We start from the raw sequence: 24,824 nt of genomic DNA, 5'->3' as shown, positions 1-24,824 counted from the left end.
ACAAAATTTCAAATTAAATTTATTTTATTTACAAATATTTTTTCAATATTTAAATTAATTTTTAGTCTTTTTGATTTATTCAATTTTTTTAAATTTTTTGACTATTAATTTTTTATAAATTCTTATTTGCTTGGAATATTTCAAGTTTTTTTTTCTTATTTACAAAATAAATTTCTTTTTTTCTTCAAAATTTTCAATTCTCGCTTGCACTTTTTCAAATTTTCATTTAAATTTGAAATCGACCAAAATTATAAGTTAAAGTTTTTTAATTATTTTCATAATTTCAAATTAAAAATTTTAGTTTTTTTTTTTACAATTTAAATAAAATTAGATTTTTTTTTATTTTTGTGCAATAATTTTAACTTTTTTTTAAGCTTGAAAATTCTAAAATTTTCACTTTAGTTTTTTCTAAATTTTCTTTTTTTTTACAATTTTTAACCTTATTTAAATTTTTTTCTTCCTTAATTCTAAACTTAAATATAGATTTCTATATTTTTAAATTTCACTTTTTAAATTTATATTTTTTTTTTTCAATAACTCGCACCACTTAAATCTTGTTTTTATTTTTTTAACATTTATTCAACATTGAACAACTAACATTAAATATTAATATCACTTTTTATTAAATTTTTTAGTTCAATTTTTGTGCAACTTTTTGACTTTTTTTTCTCCTGACATTGCCTTTCGTTAGTTTTTTTTTAAATATTTTTTTTGGAAGAGAAGAATTTTTTTCTAAATTATTTGATTTTCAATAATTTTTTTTAATATTTAAAAATTATACAATTTGACAGAATTTTGGATTAATTAAAATCTAAGATTAAAAAAATTTAAATTAAAATATAAAAAAAGAAAAAATTAATTAAAAATAATTTGAAATCCAAAAAATAAAATAATTTTTTAAATTAATTTTTTCTTAAATTTCAAATTATTTTTTCTAATTTCCAAATTATTTAAATTTAATTTTTAAATTTTCAAAAAACTTTTTTGAAATTAAATTTCAAAATTCTTTAAACATGTTTCCATTTTCAATTAATTTAAAATTCAAAAGTCAGTTCAATTTTGTTAAAATTCATCAGAAATTTGAAAAAAATCAATATTTGTAAATTCATGCTTCATAATTACTTCAACTTAAGCAAATCTCAAACAAAAAAAAAGTTTCCACTTCTTCATGTTCACAAGTTTAATTTCAATATCAAGCACTTCACTTCCTGATATATAGAGCATATACTTCCCATATAATGAATATATACGGTAATGAGGAACATTCCGAGGTTACGTAACAAGGTATGATTAAACAGGGCCGAATGTGGGGTTGAAGGGGTACATTTTGTAGTGGAATAGTAGGTTTTGGGGTAAAATCGGTAGGATATTGAGTTAAAAGGGAGTGAGCATAGGTTAATAGCTGAGAACGGGGTAAAAGAGTTTGAGTGAAGATTGAAAGGGGTTGAGAATGGGGTAAAAGGCGAAGAGTGTACGTAGGAAGGGGTAGGATAGGGTTTGAAAGTGGTAGGGTGTGGGGTGAAAGAGTAATGATTAAGGCTGGAAGGATAGGGAGTAAGGGGTGGAAGATATTGAGTTTTAGCTAAAGGGGTAGATTGAGGGGTATATTAAGGGGTATATTGAGAGGTTACAATGGGTAGGATGTGGAGTAGAAGCAAAGAGTGAGAGGTGGATTTCAAGATTTTGCCACAAAGCATTCCAATGAGCTCAAGGAGTCTAAAACCACAATTTACACCGTCCCCTAACCTCCGTACACTCCCCAATTCTAAATCCTCTCACTATAAAAACAGCATTAAATGATTTTAATCGCATTTTAACTTTTTCAGTTCTTCCTCACTGCTGATGATTAAATAAAGACGTCATTCAACTAAGTTTTCATCCTTTATTTACCTTATTTTATCTATCACGACTTCACATTTTCCATATCTTGATGTTGTTCGCAAGCTACGTGTGCATATTAATGTAAAATCATACAAAATTGCTCAATAACTGCTTTTGTTGCTGATTTATGCCTGACTGTTCCTTAAAATCTTGATAAATCCTCAAAATATCCTCAATGTGCATTGACAAACTTGACTTTTTGACCACAAAATCCATTTAAATTTTGAAATAATTTCTGAATTACACTTTAAACTTGAGATTTACCCCACACCCCCTTCAGCTACCCCCCATTCAGTTAACCCACATTTCATTTCAAAATTTATGCAAATCTAATTTCCATTAACAACTTTATAGCACGTTATCTAGTTCATTTCAAACATCTCTCTCACTCTCTCTCTCTCACTCACTCCCAATACGCACATTTAAATTATGAGGAAAATCTTAATTTGATTTTATTTTGGGGGCTGTTTACTTGTTACGTAACGCTCCAAGGATGAAGTTGAGGAAGGGATGAGCTTTTGTTAAGCCTCAAACAAATTTGGAAATTTTGGAACAGAAAGGGAGCGAGTATGGGGTAGAAATAGAGGTGCATGGTGCAAAAAGAAACGCCAGGGGAAAAACGGGAATTCGAGGGGTTTTTTGGTAAATTTCGGGTAAAATAGGAATTTGATGGGGTAAAAAGGGTGTAAGGAGAATAAAAGAGAAGATTTTAGGGTTAAAAATGGGGTTATATGAGGAAAAGGAGACATTTGGTCAATAAATGGGCGCATGGGGTATAAAAGTATGCGCATCGAGTAAAAGCGTTCATATTTGGTCAAAATTGGGGCACATAGGATATTTAGAGGACGTATGAGTAAAAACAGTGGCATAAGTGGTAAAAATGCGCATGTTTGGTAAAACATAGGGCAAATTGGATAAAAAAGGGAGCATTTGGGGCAATAAATTGATATATATGGGGTAAAAAAGCAATATGTGGGGCAAAAAAGAAGTAAAGGGGAAGGTATGGGGTAAAAATAGGCTTTTGGCTTAATAAAAGTAGATTTTCCACTTTACATCACCCAATACGTAATAGACTCCTTCAGAAATGGAAATCATACATTAAATCTAAATTGTCAATTATTCACGTTACATAACAACCGAACAACCCCCCATTACTTGATTGTCAATAATTCAATATTCAATGCACAACTGGGAGGCGGTTGATGGGGGTTGGTGTGAAAATAAATTAGAAAATTTGTTAAACCAGTAATTTAATTTTGAAGGAAATCTCATCAATTTGATATTGATGTAATGATTAAGTAATAGTAGAGCTCAGTGGTGGGTAACCAATGTGCCGTGACACACTAGGGTGATACCAAGAACGGAGTACCGGGTGTGATTTTGGACATAGTTGCAAAAGAGGTGCTTGTGACATGCAAAAACCGTACAAATTATTGATAATTATTAAATTATCAAGAATTTATAAACCGTATAATATAATATTAAAAACCGTATAAATTCTTGGGAATTTGTATGGTTTTGGAAGAGAAACCATGCAAATTATCAATAATTTGTACGGTTTTCGTCTGTCACAGGCACCTGTTTTGCAACTCTGATGTAGAGCTCAGTGGTGGACAACCTGTGTGTCGCGATACCCTAGTGTACCACCAGGAACCGTACACCATGTAAGGTTTTCAGTCAAGGGTTACAATTTGACGTACCACGTCACACAAGTTGTCCACCACTGCAAAAATTCAAAAAATTCCCCTCAATTTTTTTTTTATCTTACCAAAAAGCATTCAAAAAGTCATCAAAAAGTCACACAACAATTGCCATACGTTTCGATGCAGACTTAGTGCTACTTGATCATATAAAATTATCCTTACCATTTTGCTATAAGATTTCATTACAATTATTTTCATTAATTTGATGCACTAAATCGCCATTATCAAGTTGTGTCGTTGCATTTGATGTGCCATTAGCTGTCGTAGCTGCAATGGCCATAGCTGTTTGAGTCGCTGGACATATTGAACTATCAATTGTAAATGGATTTTTTGATTCAATTACACAATTTTCGATAGCACGATGAACGACTGGTGGTGTCATGCTTTGGTCTACATATGGTATGCTGTTGAGACAGCAGATGCTGTCACTGTGGGTTGTAAATGTCTCGGTTTGAGTCTCGGCTATACGGGATTCACTTGTCGGTGTAAGTTCGTCACCGGTTTGGGTCGACTTGTTGGCATACGTTATTGTATGATTTGCATTCAGACTGTTGTTGTTGTTGTTGTTATTCAGACTTGTGTTTTCAGCTGTTCCGAGGGGAGGAAGAGATAAAAAATAAAGAAATTTAGATTTTTGAGTTTTTTGTGTCAAAAATAAGCGCCTGGGGTAAAAAGAAGGGATTTAGGGTAAAAAAGAGGGCGCATGGGGTAAATATGAGTTGCATGGGGTAAATAAGGGTTGCATGGGGTAATTTTGAATTGCATGGGGTAAATTTGAGTTGCATGGGGTAAATATAAGGCGCATGGGGTAAATATGAGGTGGCATGGGGGTAAATATGGAACGCATGGGGTAAATATGAGTTGCCTGGGGTAAATAAAGAGCGCTTGGGGTAAATAAAGAGCGCTTGGGGTAAATTTGAGTTGCATGGGGTAAATATGGAACGCATGGGGTAAATTTGAGTTGCATGGGGCAAATATGAGTTGCATTGGATAAAATGTGGCTGACACAAGACTCAAATTGTGGATCATTAAATGTCGCTGATAGCTTAAAGTTATCTAGAATTTAGGCTTTGGTGCTTTAAGGGAGCCGTCTAAGGTATTATAAGCCATATGGTACTCTATGCCAGACTATGCTTGATGGCATAATTCTATTGTCAATCTGAATCACAGTGCCATACGGCAAACCCAGAATTATTGATAAATTAATCAATTTGAGCAGTTCAGATATCATGCGCCATATTCGAGAGAGACTTTAAACTATTCACCAAAATATGACGCACGTTTGAAGTTTTCTCAGCTTTATGACACACAATAGCATTCCATACCAAAATTGTCTATCAAACGTCAATAAAGCTTCACAATTCACTCCTTAATTTAATCTCCTTAAATCTGCAAAATTCTCAATTTTTTAAATCCCAACTTGATCCCTCAAGCTATTTCTATTGCTCACTATAACTAACGCAACATCGAAAACTCAAAGGATTTTCATAACAAAAGCCTCAATAATCCTTCAACATTCATAATTTACACATTCGCACGTGCAAAAATTTTCCTCAATTTTTCTTGCCTTTTTTTTCACTATAAATTCTCACCACAGCTATGCCATGTGTGATATGAATCAATAATGTCAGTAGGTGACACTTTTTGTTCCTTAATAAATGGTTAAAGCATACAAGGTCCTCCACAACCGCACATACGAACATACATTCCAATAAGATAAAGGCTGCTTTTGTGGCTTGAAACAGTTGATTCCGACACATTTTCTCACAATTTTTTTTTGAGTTTGATGAATGTTGGATGGGAGAGGCTTTGAATTTGAGTTGATGTAAGTTTAAATGGGAGATGATGATAATGAAGGCTTTGTTAATGGAGAGGATGAATGAAGGATTGTTGGAGTGTTGCTGTGCGGTATATTTAGGGAAATAGTTTAAAGTGTTCCTCAATTATGACGCATGATATCTGAATTGCAGAAATTAGGTTAATCTTTCAAGAATCTGGGATAATGGGCAGGCTGCTTAAGCTTCTCAAGTTATTCTACCCTACCCCAACCAACCTGAGTAGGCAACGTTATCCTAGGTTCCATTGAGTTGAGAAAGGGTAGGGTAGGATAGCCTATGCCAGGTAGGGTATACACCCGGTAGGTATAAGAAACCAATCCCAAACTGGCCTTATTGCATCATTTAAGACTGACTAAATTTTAAACGTGCGTCATATTCAGGTTACTAGTTTAAAGTCTTTCTCGAATATGATGCACGGAAGCTTTTTTTTGTACTTTAGTGAACCGAGTTAATGGATAACATATTGGACATATTGAAAATATTGGAAAATAAAATAAATTACCCCACAAAACCCTTCCGGTAATACCAATCAACTCAGAATACCCGCTTAGCCTTATCTGCCCATCTGCCCATCTTCCCACAAAATCCCAACCCCAAATTCTACTCACCAGAATACTGAACAGCTTTTGGATCAACAATCGACATATGTCTCTGAATTTTCTCTTTTTGATTACATGTCGTAACCGTAACCATAACAGTGGACATCATTGATGTAGATCCCGTTGTCGGTGGCTTACTTAATCCTTTAACTCGATTTGCTGTCATCATACTTTGTCTAACATTACGTTCCGGCCTTACGAGAATTATGTAGAGCTGTTGATTATGACAAAATGTGATAAAAGTTATATGGATATGATTTATGGGATATGGGCAAGGGGTGGACAACCTGTGTGATACGGTACAACCTTGATGGTTAGCGTAACCGTACACGACATGCGGTTCATGACACTATCTATGGTGCCGCTGCACTTGGATTATGGTACCGCGTCACACAGGTTGTCCACCCCTGCAAAAAATACACAAAAAAAAATGATTACCTTTGGCGTAAAAAGACATGCCATTGTTACGCTCGCTGAGAGACTTATCGTCACCGACATTGATGTTATTCTTAATGGCACATGATTAGCTGTTGCAAAATAAAGTGGCACAAATGCCAGCCAAATGACACAAGTCGTATACATTGTAAATCCTATGTGCTTTGACTCGTTAAATGCTTCAGGAATTTTTCTTGTTAATACGGCATATACTGTACATATGACAATAAGTAAGATTGGAAAGAAGAAGGCAATCATGTATGAGGCATCGACGTGTGAATCGCACACAAGATGATTATCCTCACGCGTTGGATAGTGATATTTTGCATGAGTTGGTGCTATAAGAATCCATATCACATTTATGAGAACCTGGAAAATTGATAAGAATGGTAATGATCAGTCATTCAGTTATTCAGTCGCTCGGTCGCTCGATCTCTCGAGTAGCTCGATTATTAAGTCGCTCAGTCGTTCAGTCGCTCAATCTCTTAGTCGCTCGATCATTCAGTCGCTCGGTCATTCAGTCGCTCGATCATTCAGTCGCTCGGTCTTTCAGTCGCTCGGTCATTCAGTCGCTCGGTCATTCAGTCACTCGGTCATTCAGTCGCTCGATCGCTCGATCTCTTAGTGTCGCTCGATCGCTCGGTCTTTTATTGGCTTGGTCATTCAGTCGCTCGGTCATTCAGTCAGTCGCTCGGTCGTTCAGTCGCTCGGTCATTCGGTCGCTCGGTTATTCAGTCGCTCGGTCATTCAGTCGCTCGGTCATTCAGTCACTCGGTCATTCAGTCGCTCGATCGCTCGATCTCTTAGTGTCGCTCGATCGCTCGGTCTTTTATTGGCTTGGTCATTCAGTCGCTCGGTCATTCAGTCAGTCGCTCGGTCGTTCAGTCGCTCGGTCATTCGGTCGCTCGGTCATTCAGTCGCTCGATCTCTTAGTCGCTCGGTCATTAAGTCGCTCGATCGTTCAGTCGCTCGATCTCTAAGTCGCTCGGTCCTTCAGTCGCTCAGTCAATCAGTCGCTCGGTCCTTCAGTCGCTCAGTCAATCAGTCGCTCGGTCCTTCAGTCGCTTAGTCATTCAGTCGCTCAGTCATTCAGTCGCTCGATCGCTCGGCCTCTTAGTCGCTCGGTCGCTCGATCGTTCAATTACTTAGTTGCTCGATCGTTCGGTCTTGTTCGGTCGTTCGGTCATTTAGTCGCTCGATCGCTCAGCCGCTCGGTCGCTCGATCGCTCGGTCAGTACTCACCTGTATGGATATCAGGAAACTACAAATAATAAGTTGTGATCTGGGCGATATAAATGACGGCCTCTTTGCTGTCTGTTTGCCAGCCTTAAATATCCTCGCTATTCGATTCGTCTTGGTAAGAAGCGATGCATAGACAACAGTAAAGCAAAAGCCAGCACCAAAACTGTAAAAAAAAAAATGTAAATTGAAAAACCGGAAAATTTTTTTGTTCGGAAAATTGAAAAACTTTTTCCACATTTTTTTTGAATGCCTGTTTTGTTGTATTTTGAATTGAATTAAGGAACAAGACGTAAGTAAGTTCATTTGTATGCGACGAACGATTTTGGACGTTAATTCTCGTTTCTTACATTTTTGTGTGCCTTCATGGAAGATGAAGCATAAAGAATTTGTAAATGTGAGAATTTTTTGTGAATATAAATAGATTTGTGGATTAGATATAGCAAGCTATTGAGGATTTTGATGGATTATTTGTGAATTTTCTTATCAATTTTAGGATGTCGATGCTGTGTATGGAGTGCAGGTGGTGGGAATTAAGGCGTAAGTTGTGGGATTGGATGTTGATTGTTTGGATTTAAGTTGATGTTGGTTATTTAGATGCTGGACTTGCTGTATTGACAGCATAGAAATCCAGAGTATGAAGATCCCGAGACTTCTCGAGACTTTCCGAGACTTCCCGAGACTTTCCGAGACTTCCCGAGAATTTCCGAGACTTCCCGAGACTTCCCGAGACTTCCCGAGACTTTCCGAGACTTTCCGAGACTTCCCGAGACTTTCCGAGACTTCCCGAGACTTTCCGAAATTCCCAAAAATTTCCGAGACTTGCCGAAACTTTCCGAGATTTCCCGAGAATTTCCGAGACTTCCCGAGACTTCCCGAGACTTCCCGAGACTTTCCGAAATTCCCAAAAATTTCCGAGACTTCCCGAAATTTTCCGAGATTTCCCGAGAATTTCCGAGACTTCCCGAGACTTTCCGAAACTTTCCGAGATTTCCCGAGAATTTCCGAGACTTCCCGAAACTTTCCGAGACTTCCCGAGACTTCCCGAGACTTCCCGAGAATTTCCGAGACTTCCCGAGAATTTCCGAGACTTCCCGAGACTTTCCGAGATATTCCGAGACTTCACGAAAATCTTTAGCTGTATTTGATAGCTCGTCCAAGACTGTACTCCTTCATTTTCGATAAAAACCCCAGCTAATCCCCATAAAAAGCCTCCAAACTTACAATATCAACCTCCCATTCATGTCCACAAGACACTAACTTTGATTTCTAAAAACAATTTCGCAAAATTGCTTAGCTTAAAACTGTTTTTATTCAATTAAAAATGAAAACAACTGCCGTGATGAGAAACAGACGCAAGAATATTTTTATTTTCGTGACTGGATAAACATTTTCGGATGGTGTTTACATTGTATGGACTAATATTAAGGCTTTTGTTTGTGTTTGACATAGAGCATAAGTGCATTGATGATGAAATTTTGATTTGGTGGGAGATTTGAGGAAGGATGGTGGATGGAGGAAGGGTGGTGATTATGGATAGAGTCTTTAAGATGATTTTGTAACGGTTTTTGGAAATTCAAATTTTTTAACGGTTTTCAAAAATTCAAATTTTCTAACAGTTTTCAAAATTTCAAATTTTGTACCGGTTTTTGAAAATTTAAAATTTGTAACGGTTTTTTAAGATTCAAGACGTCAAACTATGAAATCACTTCCAAATTATTAATCAATATCAATTAATTCACTTGTAATTAATTTTTCCATCCCCCAATTTTCCACCTTTCAATGCTCATTTTCCACTACATTTTCCGTTACTTTTTTCCTCTCAATTAATTCATTATTAAAGTTCTCACTAAAGCCATTAGGAAATCAAGACCAAAAAAAAAAAAATGGAAGGAACATTAATCATCGTCGATTTAATAATTAATTAGTCTAACAGTTCTCACGACTCACTTCCTTGTAAATGACACGTGAGAGCCTGAATAGAAAATGCCTACTAGCATTAATGACTGATTCGAATTTGTTTTCATTGTTGATTAATTATGAAAGTTATTGAAACAATTAAGCTATGGATGGATGGGTTGCTGTGTGGTCATGAATTGATTTTTACTTCCAACTTTATCAACTCATTCGTCATATCCAATTCTGGAAACGACTGTTAGAAATTTGAATTTTTGAAAACCGTTACCAAATTTGAATTTTTTGAAAACCGTTACAAAATTTGAATTTTTGAAAAACCTTACAAAAATTGAATTTTTGAAAACCGTTACAAAATTTTGAATTCTTGAAGTTCGTTACAAAATTTGAAATTGTTGAAATATTTGAATTTTCGAAAACCGATACAAAATTTAAATTTTTGGAAATTGTTGCAAAATTCAAATTTTTGAAAATCGTTACAAATTTTGAATTTTTGAAAACCGTTACATAATTTGATTTTTTGAAAACCGTTATAAAATTTGAATTTTTGAAAACCGTTTAAAAAATGAATTTTTGGAATCCGTTTAAAAATTCAAATTTTCAGAAAGCATCAAAAAATTTGAATTTTTGAAAACCGTTACAAAATTTTAATTTTTGAAAACCGTTACAAAATTTGGATTTTTGAAAGCCGTTACAAAATTTGAATATTGATTGAAAAAATTTGAATTTTTGAAAACCGTTGAAAAATTTTAATTTCAGAAAATCGTAAAATTTGAATTTTTGAAAACCGTTGAAAAATTTTAATTTCAGAAAATCGTTAAAATTTGAATTTTTGAAAACCGTTGCAGACTTTTAGACAAAATTACCCCAAAAAGCCTCAATACATCCAAATCAAGTTTCAATTGACTAAACACAATCTACAATCCCAATAATAATAATATAAAAAACCATCTCCATATCCCTAATACCAATACATAAAATGTAAGCATAAATAGCATAAATGTACTCTCATGTGTATTAAGTACAGTTTGTAGCATAAATTATCTCTCCGTACACACTCAAAATGTGTCTTCGTTTTTGCCTTAATTCAATGTTCGCATTATTTTCTTGGTGCTGATACCGCTGCGAAAACATTCAATATATATTTAATATAAATATTCCAACATATAGCAGTTCCACATGCCAGTCATGTACTTTTTTCATCGTTATCATCAACATTAACATTCAGTGTAGTCAGTTGAGAAGAATGAATATGATAACAAGATTCAAGATTTTTTTGTGAATTATTCTGAGAACTTTTAGGGCATGATTTTAAATTTATAGAAAAAAATGACGACTTTTTTTGGTAGAGCATAAATGACTTTAAGGATTTTTATGGAGATTAAGGTAGTATCGTTTAATATGCCTGGGAAGTCTTTGCTGTATTTTCGTCAGAATTCTTGAGATTTCTAGAAATTTATCAGATTTTCAGTCAATTCAGCAAGTTCAGCAAAGCTGAATTCAGCAAGTTCAGCAAAGCTGAATTCAGCAAGTTCAGCAAAGCTGAATTCAGCAAGTTCAGCAAAGCTGAATTCAGCAAGTTCAGCAAAGCTGAATTCAGCAAGTTCAGCAAAAATGAATTCAGCAATTTCAGCAATGCTGAATTCAGAATATTCAGCAAGTTCATCAATGCTGAATTCAGTTACTTCAGCAAGTTCAGCAAGGCTGAAGTCAGCAAAATCAGCAAGGCTAAATTCAGTTAACTCGGAAGTTCAGCAATGCTGAATTCTGCCAATTCAGCAAGTTCAGCTATGCTGAATTAAGCAAATCAGCATATTCAGGAATGCTGAATTCATCAAGTTCAGACAATTCAGAAAAACTGCATTCAGACAATTCAGCAAAGCTGAATTCAGACAATTCAGCAAAGCTGAATTCAGACAATTCAGCACAGCTGAATTCAGCTAGTCGAGTATCAAAAACATTTTTAAATTCTGCACAAAATCATCACAAAGAATCCTTCATCAAACGAAAAAAAATTCCAAAACAAGAAGAAAAGCAAAGAAGAGAAAATCAGATAAACAATCTGGAAAGGTACAAAAAACATAAAAAAAAGTATTCAGCTACGAATCATTTAACCCAAAAAAAAGAAGCTTCAAAAGAAATGAAGTCTTGTAAATATTTTGGTAAAATGAGATTCAAATATTGATAAAGAGAAAAATATGTGAAAATGTACAAAAATAGAACTTGACTTTTAACGAGCCCTGAAATTTTTTATTCAGCACCGCTGAATTCAATCCCCAACTCAAATAAGTCACGAATAATCCACAAAATTATCGATCAATTGTCATTGAAATTGCCATGAAAATTGTTACGCCAATCAATAAATTTCAAATTTGATTTTTGATGCTCACATAGGAATTGATGACAACATGCATTGATATGATGATGATGATATTCAATCAAATTTCATGTCGAATGTTTATTTACTGATATGTCGATGTGATATTATTCATTATGTTAGATGAGATGTGATTTGTTTGTGATGTGGATGTGTCTGTCCTTGAGATGGATTTTGTCAGAATTCTGGGGGTATTGAACTTTTTCAATTCAGCTGTGCTGAACTCAGCTTTGCTGAACTTGCTGAATTCAGTAGTGCTGAGTTTGCTGAATTCATCAGTGTCGAGTTTGCTGAATTCAGCAGTGCTGAGGTTGCTGAATTTGCTGAATTCAACAGTGCTGGGTTTGCTGAATTCAGCAGTGCTGAGTTTGCTGAATTCAGCAGTACTGAACTTGCTAAATTCAGCAACGATGAGTTTGCTGAATTCAGCTGTGCTGAGTGTGCTGAATTCAGCAATGCTGAGTTTGCTGAATTCAGCAGTGCTGAGTTTGCTGAATTCAGCAGTACTGAACTTGCTAAATTCAGCAACGATGAGTTTGCTGAATTCAGCTGTGCTGAGTGTGTTGAATTCAGCAATGCTGAGTTTGCTGAATTCAGCATAATAATTCAGAGCTTATTGAACTCATCTATTCTGACAACTTAATCCTAATCCAGCACAATAATGTGATCAATTCAATTCAGCACAGCAAAGCTCATTGATTTTGAAACTGATTCATGCAGTTAACTCAAATAAAATATTTCAAACTGTTAAAAGACGCACTGATGCTGATTATTTTAATGAACTATTGATATTTCATGGTTGATGTAAAATGCTTATGAATTGAAAGTTTTTAGATGCACATCCACACAAATTGACTTTTTCACTTCAACTGTGCAATAATTTAATGAATTTTCATCATATCAATAACCCTTACGCATCACTTGAATTTGTGTGTAATCTTATCTCATTGAATATTCACATATGCCTCATAACTGAAGGCAAAAATTTTGTAGAGAGAGTTCAATTTCTCATTAACATTGCATAACAACACAATTTACACATCAGTGATTTATGTTCTTTTGAAGATTATGTGCTGAATAATTTATGCTGAATAATCTTGTTAAAGAATTCAATGCAAAAAGTTTTAAATGAGTTCATTATGAAATGACTGAGCTTAGCAAACAATAACAAGCTAAGCAAAGCTCAATTCAGCAAGTTCAGCAAATTCAGCAACGCTGAATTCAGTAAACTCAGCACTGCTGAATTCAGCAAACTCAGCACTGCTGAATTCAACAAACTCAGCACTGATGAATTCAGTAATGCTGAATTCAGCAAACTCATCACTGCTGAATTCAGCAAACTCAGCACTGCTGAATTCAGCAAACTCAGCACTGCTGAATTCAGCAAACTCAGCACTGCTGAATTCAGCAAACTCAGCACTGCTGAATTCAGCAAACTCAGCACTGCAGAATTCAGCAAACTCAGCACTGCTGAATTCAGCAAACTCTGCACTGCAGAATTCAGCAAGTTCAGCACAGTTGAATTCAGCAAGTTCAGCACTGCTGAATTCAGCAAACTCAGCACTGCTGAATTCAGCAAACTCAGCACTGCTGAATTCAGCAAACTCAGCACTGCTGAATTCAGCAAACTCAGCACTGCTGAATTCAGTAAACTAAGCATTGCTGAATTCAGCAAGCTCAGCACTGCTGAATACAGCAAACTCAGCACTGCTGAATTCAGCAAAACTCAGCATTGCTGAATTCAGTAAACTCAGCACTGCTGAATTCAGTAAACTCAGCATTGCTGAATTCAGCAAGCTCAGCACTGCTGAATACAGCAAACTCAGCACTGCTGAATTCAGCAAAACTCAGCATTGCTGAATTCAGTAAACTCAGCACAACCAAATTCTTCAACCTCTATATTATTCTCTATATCACTTCTCACCCTTTAAAAGCTCCATGCCTCATCAAGCTCCAATAAATCATTTATATCACTTCCAGCATTATAAACTCTTTCATATTTCCCCACCACCACCACCAACAACAATACATACTTCAACAACAACAAACAGCACAACAGACACAAGTGCCTCGTTGTTCATAAAATTGCAAGTCAATTAGTGCATGTAAATGCGCAAATACGATGAACTTTTATGCTGTCTATGAGTTCTCGTTATATTGTTAATTATCGTTTTACTATTTGTGTGTGTGTGTGTGTGTGTGTGTGTTTTGTGAGTTTTGTGATTCGTAATGAATCAGAAAGGAAATTACAAAAAAAGAGAGAGTATTGTGGGTGTTTTGTCAGAATTGATATACAGTAATTAAAGTTGAGTTCTTTGTTACTAAATTGAATGATTTTACAGAATTCAGCTTTGACTGAAATGTGGTACGCTGAACTGAACTGAATTGTCTGAACTCAGCAATTTTGATGCTGAACTGTCGGAATTCAGCAATTCTGAACTGTCTGGATTCAGCTGAATTCTGAACTATTTGAATTCAGCGGTGCTGAACTGTCTGAATTCAGCAATGTTAAACTGTTTGAATTCAGCAATGTTAAATTGGCTGAATTCAGCAATGCTGAATTGTCTGAATTCAGCCATGCTGAATTTTCTAAAGCTTAAATTAACTGTCTGAATTCAGCAATCCTGAATTTTCTGAATTCAGCTGTGCTGAATAAGCTGAATTCAGCAGTGCTGAATAAGCTGAATTCAGCGTTTTTGTGCTGAAGTGGCTGCAAATTATTCAATTCTGATCTAATTTCCCATAAGGGATCCTTAATGATCAAAACTTTCTCACAAAACAGCAATTTTGTTACATTTTTTGGGGGGTATGGGAGGTACCCCCCTAAATCAGCCCCCACAAAAGCACACAATATATTTCTTTCCTATCGTTATTGTTTCATTTCATGGCATGAAAACAACAATGTTCAATTAGTTGCATGTCATGAACTTTTCATTACAAACTCGAAGCATCTTCTTCCTCCACCCTCAGTTCCTTTTTTTTTTTTATTCATTTTCATTTCTCATTAATATTCTTGTACATTGAATATATTAGACAGTAAGTAATGGAATGGCATGGAAACGTGAGAACATGGAAACTTCATCAATAACTTGTGGTTGTTCATATTAAGTTACAAGAAAAAGAAGCAAAAAAAAAGCAGCATAAAATTCATTGTATTGTGTTATTAACCTGAACATTAACATATGATAATGGCATTCAATTAGCACGAACACAAGAAAAAGTTATTTTTAGTAAGCATATGATGCAATGTGGCTTTTATTGGGGATGTTTGGATGTTTATTGACGAAATATTGAAGATTTTCATTTTATTGCATGAATGTTGAACATTTGTTGTATGCTGTGAGAATGATGATGGCTAAATTAAGAATTGACGTGGAGAAAGTGGTAGTAAATGCACGACTATGGTCCATTGTTTGATTATGTAGTCAAAAATGGTGTACAGCACATGATTTTACTCTTCAATTTTAATTTATGGTCAATAATGGTACACAGAACACGACTTTGGTCATATTTTATATAATATGGTTAAAAGTGGTGAAAAATACACGACTTTGGTCCTAAATTTTGAAATTGAAGTCAAAAATGATGTAAAATACACGACTCTGGTTAGCTTTTTTGAAAAAATGTTGAAAAATAGTGCTGAACACACTACTTTGATTCGAGTTTTGATGTAATAACCAAAAATAGTGCTTAATACATGACTTTGGTGCATTTTTAACCATAAAATGTTCAAAATCGTGTGCTTTACACTATTTTCTGCCAATTTTTGTCATTTGTTACCCATAATTGTATGCTGTGCACGACTATTTGCGACATTTAGAAACGACTAGATAAAAATAGTGTGCTGTGCACTGTTTTGACCCATTTTAGTCGGATATGGTTCATTTTTGTATGTTGTACACTACTTTAAGCCATTTTTGGTCATCCTTAGCTCAAAATGGTGAGTTGTTCACGTTTTTCTGCTACTTTTAGTCATATTTTGCTTATTTTCGTGTGTATTCTACGACTTTAAGCTGTTTTTAGTCATGCTTTGCTCAAAATAGTGTATTTATCATGACTTTATGCCACTTCTCTTCAAAATTATGAGCTTACAGCCCTTCAATCCCCTCCGACGCACAAAAAACTCAATTTTTTACCACAAAAAAGCCTGAATATAATCTAACAAGTTAGTGACTATAATTACTAAAATCATATCCACTTCACATCCATATCCAACAACCAAAAAGAAGCCACGAACATCCACAAAAATGAAATTCAATGGAAAAAACACAAAAAAATTGTTCCTACATGCTCGAATCCATTGAAAATCCACAAATGATAATGATTAATTATTCAGCTCACATCCGATTATGCATATACATTGTGGAACTGCTTTTCGTTCAGTAATTTATGCCTTTTTTATGGAATGTCGATGGAGCTTTTTTGTGTATTTTTCCAATTGCCTGATGGACGAACAAGCACATCCCCCAAAAAAAAAAGGATCTGTCTTAACCGTGTGGCTCATAAAAATGCGTGAGATGTGAAACTTGTTGTGCTTGACATGCTTGATCAGGCTTGGTTATGAACCAGGGGCGGATTTAGGGGGTTTGGAGGCTTTTGGGGGTCGAAAATGGTGCGCAACACACGACTTTGATTCATTTTTCAACAAATTGGGCAAAAATGGTGCGTAATACACGACTTTGTTACAAATTTGATAAAATGGTCAAAAATAGTGAACAACGCACGACTTTTATATAAGTTTTTAACAAAATGGACAAGAATTGTATGATGGACACGACTTTGGGTGACTTTTTGATTAAATTGACAAAAATGGCACGTTACACACGACTTTTACTCACTTTTTTGATTCAATAGTCAAAAAAGTATTCAGCATTAGATTGAGGATCAACCTCCTGATCCCCTCGTTCCTCCTTCCTGCCTCCACCCCTGTCCATAACCTCTCAATCCACCAAAACTATCCGTAACTCCTTTTTTGTGACATTTTAATTCAATTAATATTTATTTCTCATGCTGTATATCCAACTTTAGAAATTAATCACACGTATTTTGATTCTGCCTGTGCTGTGCTTAAGCTTTTTGCATGATTTTGATACCAATAAATCTCGTTCCACAAAAAATGGAGGCAAACACGCAATGTTGCAACAAAAAAAGGAAGAAATCGCTTGAGTGGAGGAAACAGCTACGGGACGTGATGTGAAATGAATTTGTCAGTTTTTTTTTGGGATGTAAATCGTACACAGGACACGATTTTGAGGAGTTTTTGTGATGAGAGTGTGTGATGAATTGAGGATTTTGGACTGTTTTAATTTATTTGAATAGTAAGTGAACAAAAGTCGTGTATTGTATACTACTTTTGACCATTGAGATGAAATGATGCTTAAAATGGTGTTGTATACACGATTTTGTGCATTTTTTATTCTATCTGATCATTAAATATAAATATGGTTCAAATTAGTGCAATTTACACGACTTTAGACAATCCAAATTTAATTTTCTCCTAAAATGTGCACAAAGTCGTGCATTCCTAACGATTTTGCACAAAAAATTCCAAAATCCATCGTCATAAATCAAGTATTTTGTCCAGATATCCAGCAAGAAGCCTAAAGGCTCACGGGCATAAAAAAAAGGCAATTTCAAGTAACAAATAACATTAAAATTCCACAAAATTTTCCTTAATTCCAACAAATGACACAGCTAAGCGACACAAAAGGAAGAACAAGGAACATAATTCATTTAATTTAATTCCATTGCCTTAAAACAGATTTTTTTGTGCTGACTGTCGCTTATTCCAGCACTTCCTCCTTTTTTTATCTCTCAAATTTTCATTAAAATGAATTTTTTATGAGCAGCATTAAGCAATTAGCATGTTGACGATTACCGTTAAATAAATAAATCACTATATAATGTGCTGTATGGACTATTGTGGTGTTACTGACTGTAATATGTAGTCATGAAGTGCATACGACTTTTGGGGATGACTTACGGGGTTGGATGGATGCATACCTGATGCATACGACCCAGAAAATGCAATTATTCAGGCATAAGTGTATCAAACCGTGTAATGAGCACGACTAAATGAATTTTTTGGGTTTAGGTGTTGAAAATGGTGCAAAACACATGACTTTAGTTTGTCTTATTAATAAAAAGTCCATAAATGGTGCATGACGCACGATTGATGCTCATTTTAAGATAAAATGTCCATAAATCGTGCGTAACACATGACTTTGGTACACATTCTGACAAAATGGTCAAAAATAGTGAATAACACACGACTGAGGTTCACATATTGATAAAACAGTCAAGAACCGTGTTTAAAATACGACTTTGGTCCATTTATAGACAAAGTTTATTTGAATTCGTGTGCTGTCTACGACTTTAGTTAGCTTTTTTGATATTTTTGTCAAAACTGGTACGTAACATACGACTTTGCTACACATTTTTAATAAAATGGTCTAAAATGGGTTTAATTTCGTGTGCAGAACACCATTTTAAGCCAAAATTGATCTCAATGGTCCAAAATAGTGTAAATAGCACCACTTTAAGTCACATTTAGACTAAAATTGACCAAAATCGTATTTAGAGACTCTTAAAGAGATACTTGGCATAAACTGGTGCATTACACACAGTTTTGCACCAATTTATGAGCATTTCACCATAAACTCTTACTAAAGTTCCATAAATAGCACACAACATACGACTCTGCACCACCATCAATCCCACAATCATGTCACATAAATGTTGAGTCTGTTCATGTTGAAGCTTTATGACTTTCATGTGCAGCACAAGCAGTTTAGTCAATAAATATTCCTGTGAAGCTCATGATTATTGTGTTAAGACTGCTCAGCCAACAGCCAGCAACAGCAACAACAACAACAACTGGACATTGTGGAAGGAACAACAACAAAAATATTTATTTTTACTTCTGTTGAGTCTCTTGTGGATGAAAACAAGCAGCACAAAAAAAAAGAATTGTAAATTCACATCCGAATAAAAAATGTTCAGTCCATAAAGTAAGGCAGGAAGGAATAAAACAAAAGATAAAGTCATCTAGTGGACATATTGTGGCTATAATGTGGCAGTTATGTTGAATTAAGGACTGAATAATGGGAAGGATGGAGGATAATATGAGATGATGTGCAGCATGCAGGATTGGATGTGAATATGGAAAAAAGGATATAAAGTCGTTTGTTTTGTGCGATTTAAGGCCACAGTGGCTAAAAGTCGTGTAAAGCGCACTATGATGGTGAATTTTATTCAAGCTTAAATTGACTTCAAATGGTGTTTTGGACACGATTTTGGTAAATTTCTTATAAAAGTGTGGCTTAAATTGGTGTTCTGTACACGGTTTTGACTATTAAATTCAGAAATGGCTTAAACTGTTGTGCGATACACTAATTTTGACCCAATTCCGATATCAAGACACAACTTAGACTATAATGTTGAAATTTGGCACAAAATAGTGAGCCACACACCAATTTTGACTCATTTTCAGTAAATTGGTTCAAAACCGTGTCTGAAAAATTCCACAAAATCGTACCCATCGCACCACTTTTATCCCCACATAAGTGTCCATAAATCAACATCTTCAACAACTAAACACATTTATTGTGTGTACAGGTCAGCATATAGCACACGAAAACAAGAATTATTGCATTGACTATAAATTAAGTGTTCAGCTTGTATTCAGCTATAGCACAAAAAAAAAGTGCAATAAATTCTCATTTAATGCTTCTCGAGCGCATTCTTCATGTGACATTGCAGCTCAGTTTTGTTTATGTCTATGGACAGGAACTGAAGTACTGAACAAAAAATGGGCTATGAGATAGCATAAAGCAGTTCCTGAAATATTGTAAAGGAATGGAACGGCATGGTAATGGTTGCGGCGATGAATTTGGAAGTCGTTTGGGTATTTTGGGGGTTGTGGACAGGATTTTGGTCATGATTTTGTATGAATTGGTCAAATTATGAGTCTAAAGTGGTGTTTTGTGCACGATTTTAAGACAATTGACTCAAAGTCGTGTGTTTTACATAATTATGAGCCAATTTTTAGATTATGAACTCAAAGTCGTGTGTTTTATACGATTATGAGCCAATTTTTGAGTAATAGACTCAAAGTCGTGTGTTTTACACGATTATGTGCCATTTTTTGTCAATTTTTAGGTTATAATCCTAAAATCAAGCCTTTATCGCGCTGTCAAGTCAGCAGATCAGCTTTAAGTTTAATCCTCTTTGTCAATCTCTGTCCTGACTCGGTTCCACTCAGTTCCAATCGTGACTTTTAATTAAAATTCTTATTTATTTTCCCACAGCAAAAAAAAAGCGATTAAAATTAAAATATTTTTCCATTAAATTTCATCACAAAAGCCTTAAAAATGTCCACAATTTTTCCTATTCACATTTTGACATTTTTCCATCATTTTCCATCTGATGAAAATGAACACGAAAAAAATATAACCTCAAAATCTGATAGAAAAAGTTTTTCAATTAAGCAACAAAAAAAAATCACAAAAAAAGTGAAAAACTCACCGTTGCAGGCCACACGTAAAGTCAGTTGGTTTAAGGACGAAGGTGAATGTGACGAGATAGCACATGAGAATACCGACGAGTAGAACATAACTAAGTTCACGGCCTGAAGCACGTACGACTGGTGTGTCGTTATTTCTGGTTTGTTTTGGAATGAGACAAAAATGAGACACAAAAAATGATTATTTTGTCATTAAATTGTAATTAATTCGTATGGATGGGGTTGGCCGTAAAAATAAGGAAATTTGTGCAAAAAAACTGATAAAAATCATTGAAAATGGCTCAAAATGAAGAGGTTGGCCGTAAAAATCAGGAATATTTATTTAAAAAATCATCAAAATTTAAACACTCTTGGATTGTCCATAAAAATCAGGAATTTTTTTGGAAAAAATTATGAAAACTTGATCAAAAATATGTGGATGGCCGTAAAAATCAGGAAATATGAATGAAGAAATTAACAAAAAGCGTTGAAATTCGTTCAAAAAAGAGAGGTTGGCCATGAAAATCAGGAATTTTATATGAAAAAAATCAATAAAAATCATCAATCTAGATTAAAAATAAAGGGTTGGCCGTAATAATCAGGAATTTTAATGAAAAAATTATGAAAATTTGTTCAAACAGAAGAGGTTGGCCGTAAAAATGGGGAATTTTCTGTGAAAAAACTAAAAAAAAAAACATCAAAATAGGTACAAAAAGGAGGGGTTGGCCGTAAAAATTGGAAATTCTAGATAAAAAACGGGAATTGGTATTGCAAAAATTTGTCAAAAATAACGGGTTGGCCGTAAAAATCAGGAAGTTTATGTGAAAAACTGAAATAATATCTTCGAAATATGTTCAAAAAGAAAGGGTTGGCCGTAAAAAACAGGAAATTTGTATCAAAAAATTTGTTAAAAAAGAAGAGGTTGGCCGTAAAAATCGGGAATTTTAAATAAAAAATCATTGAAGTTCCTTCAAAATTCAGGGGTTGGCCGCAAAAAAAATACTAACCTCAAAAAGATTCCTATCACAAAAACAGTAATACAGATTCCGATGAGACCGAAAGTCATAGCACCAATTGCCCACCAGGAATCGGCTTGAAGATATACCTCAGGAATATTATCACAGTGTGTTTTAACAGCATTAGGAATTGTACCCCACGGGCACATAATACATTGTGTCTCATCACGTGGATTAACAATTTGATACGTTGTACAATTGAAGCAGTGCCAACAGCAGCTCTCACCCTCAACATATTTCATCGCTTGACCACGCTCACATGGCAAGCTACATACTGACTCCGGTGGCTTTGCCTGCTTATAGCTAAATTGTATCTCACTCATCTCCAGATGGAGTTGACCTTGCTTATATTCACCGACTTTTACCCACTGATACTTGCCCGGTGTGACTTGCTTAAAATGAATGATGTTGTAACGGGCTGGGCCATCGCCGTTGTTATCAAAGTTGAATTCATCACCGGACAGGCCACGGAACTTAACATTTCGAAGATATTTAAGCAGTTCTGATCCCTTTGTTGGACGCATTCCTTCACAGAGACCTGAACGACCTCCACAGACGTCCTGATGCATATCTCTGTTGGGGATTAGAAAAGATTAGAGTTATTATTGGGGTTGGGTATGATGGGGATTTTGGAAGATTGGGTATTGGCTTGGGTATGATGGGGATTTTGGAAGATTAGATGAATGGGGATTATGGAAGATTAGACATTGACTTGGGTATGGTGGGGATTTTGGAAGATTGGATATAGGCTTGGGTATGTTGGAGATTATTGAAGATTGGGTATAGGCTTGGATATGATGGGGATTATGAAAGATTGGGTATTGGCTTGGGTATGATCGGGATTATGAAAGATTGGTTATCGGCTTGGGTATGATGTGGATTATGGAAGATTGGGTATTGATTTGGGTATGATGGGGATTATGAATGATTGGGTATTGGGTTGGGTATGATGGGGATTCTGGAAGATTTGGTATAATGGGGATTTTGGAAGATTGGGTATTGGCTTAGGTATGATGGGGATTTTGGAAGATTTGGTATAATGGGGATTTTGGAAGATTGGGTATTGACTTGGGTATGATGGGGATTCTGGAAGATTTGGCAAAAACTAACCTCAAAGCGTACGCAAATGCCATCACAGCATCACTCACGAACTGCAGCTGATCCTCAAAGTCCGTATTTGCTTTCGTCAATTTCTCCTTTTTCGTACACATCTTCGTGTACTTCTTATTGTAAGGCGTTAAACTACTATTTGGATATTTACACTCAAAATGATGTTCCCAAAACTCAACAAACCACGGATTTCTCTCATTTGACTCAACTGTCAAGTTAAGGAAGTAATTCTCGAATCCACGAACACTGTTGGCTTGTGGCTGGACAGACAGTGTGCCTTCAACTTCAGCCTCATTGCCGTCGGACACGAGATTTCTTGCTGACCATCCGTCACTGCCAATCCATGAAAATACGCCGGTTGCTTTGTTGCGACGGACGGCACGCATTACACCGGCGACTTCCTGGTCGGAACCGAAGATTATGGCACCTGGAAGTAAAGAAAATTGAGAGGAAAATTAGAGGAAAATGTTGGAAAATTCGGAAAATTCGGAAAATTCAGAAAATTCGGAAAATTCGGAAAATTCAAAAAATTTGGAAAATTCGGAAAATTTGGAAAATTTAGAATGTTCGGAAAACTCGGAAAATTCGGAAAATTCAAAAAAATTAAGAAAATTTCAAAAAAAGCACAAAAATGTTCATTTTCACTTCCCACATCCAGTTTTCCCACCAGACATCCAAAATCCACATACATATATATTATAAAATGCACAGTAAGCAGAACAGCACAAATCCCCAATCGTGGGATATTCGCATATATACATACATGCGTGCTGTCTGACATTGAACCCAAATAAATAAAATTAAAATCAGCATAAAAAAGAGCTTAAAAGCTTTACATTTTCGGACCCAGGTATATTAACATAGCATTTTTCATTCCTTTTTTCATGTCTGCTGTGGATGTGAAGTTTTTGGCTTGTTTTGTTTGTTGTGGTAAATCATGTGTGGAGAGTAAGAAGATGGGTGAGGTAGATGATGTGGAAGTGGATGTAGATGTGGGCGGGGTTGGGGCTGGGGATGGGAGGGGACTTTTTAAGGATGTAAACTAATTAGAAAATAAACAAATTGGGATTTTCGGACAGAATTTGGAAGCATTTTGGAGAAATTGTTCAAAATTCTGACAGAAATTTGCCAATATTTTTGAAATTTCTTTTAAAATTCTAGCCAAAAATTGATCAAAAAATTGACAATAAAATTAACTTAAATCTATTAAAATTTGACAAAATCAAGGAAGGATTAGTCAAAGTTCAGAGAAAAATTTGGAAAAATTCTGACAGATTCTGACAAATTCTAAAAAAAATTCGGTAGAATTCTGATAGAATCTTAAAAAATTTGACAAAATTCTGATAAATCCGCCAAAAAACTGTCTTTAAATTTATCAAAATTTATGGAAAATCTGACAAAATTCCGTCCAAATTCACAATATTCTAAAAAGTCCGCCAAAAATCTGACCAATTCCAAAAAGTCCGCCAAAAATCTGACCAATTCCAAAAAGTCCGCCAAAAATTTGACCAACCTCAAAATTCTCATCCGAAATCCATCGAAAAAAGCATAAATTCCACCACAAATTATCCACAGCATATCCAAAAACAACAACAAAATTTAAATTTAATATTTCCAAAAACCAAACAACAAGAAAATGCCGCCGGAAGGTCTGATACTGATTATTACACAGAATATCTTCATATTTCAGTTAAGGTACGCTTAACAAATGATTTATTAAACCGATGTAAAAGAGATTATGAAATTTTTTCGGATACTTTTTGTTGATTTTGAGTCTCATTTGTGTGTAGGTTGAGATGCTAAACGATATCGTCAAGGTTAAGAATCAATTTTCTTTTTGTGAGCGTCTTTTTTGGTGCTTAATTTGGTGCTGAATATTGGAAATTATAAATTGCTGCTGTTTTTTTTGAGAATCCCGAGCAGCACAAACCAATAAATTGCCTTTTTTTTTGCCATGAAAATTGGTCGATATTCATCGTCATGCTGGGATTAGAGCTACTACGTACCATTTTGTTAATATGGCTACCAAACGGAGTCCTTGCAAACATAATGTGCAGCTCGGGTTTCTTTAATTATTTTTTTTAACTTCCACTTCCAATTTCGACAATAATCCTCATAAATTCATCTCAATTCATAAAAATCTGGCGTTTTTTGTTTCTTTTCTTATTTACAGTTATGAATTATTGCTCATCTGTGACTCAATTTTAGT

The 24,824-nt window shown here is 35.0% G+C and overlaps 1 protein-coding gene across 1 annotated transcript in view; it reads right to left on the bottom strand.

Annotated features, from left to right (window-relative positions):
• Nucleotides 1–1,024: 1,024 nt before the first annotated feature.
• The window catches only part of LOC139099887 (metabotropic glutamate receptor 2-like), a 149,982-nt gene continuing 126,182 nt past the window's right edge, over nt 1,025–24,824 (bottom strand). Inside the window, exons 5-11 of the mRNA XM_070652437.1 lie at nt 22,616–23,042; nt 21,497–22,078; nt 20,513–20,647; nt 7,699–7,861; nt 6,460–6,825; nt 6,031–6,235; nt 1,025–4,172 (exon numbers count right to left, since the gene is read on the bottom strand). Coding sequence (XP_070508538.1) covers nt 3,754–4,172; nt 6,031–6,235; nt 6,460–6,825; nt 7,699–7,861; nt 20,513–20,647; nt 21,497–22,078; nt 22,616–23,042 — 2,297 coding nt within the window. The 3' untranslated portion in view covers nt 1,025–3,753. The remainder of the gene's footprint in view (nt 4,173–6,030; nt 6,236–6,459; nt 6,826–7,698; nt 7,862–20,512; nt 20,648–21,496; nt 22,079–22,615; nt 23,043–24,824) is intronic.

The sequence above is a fragment of the Chironomus tepperi genome, unplaced genomic scaffold, assembly GCF_022539635.2.
Source record: "Chironomus tepperi strain 1889 unplaced genomic scaffold, CSIRO-AGI_Ctep_v1 contig_486, whole genome shotgun sequence".
NCBI classification, from domain to species: Eukaryota; Metazoa; Arthropoda; class Insecta; order Diptera; family Chironomidae; genus Chironomus; species Chironomus tepperi.
This window is presented reverse-complemented; position numbering and strand designations above follow the sequence as displayed.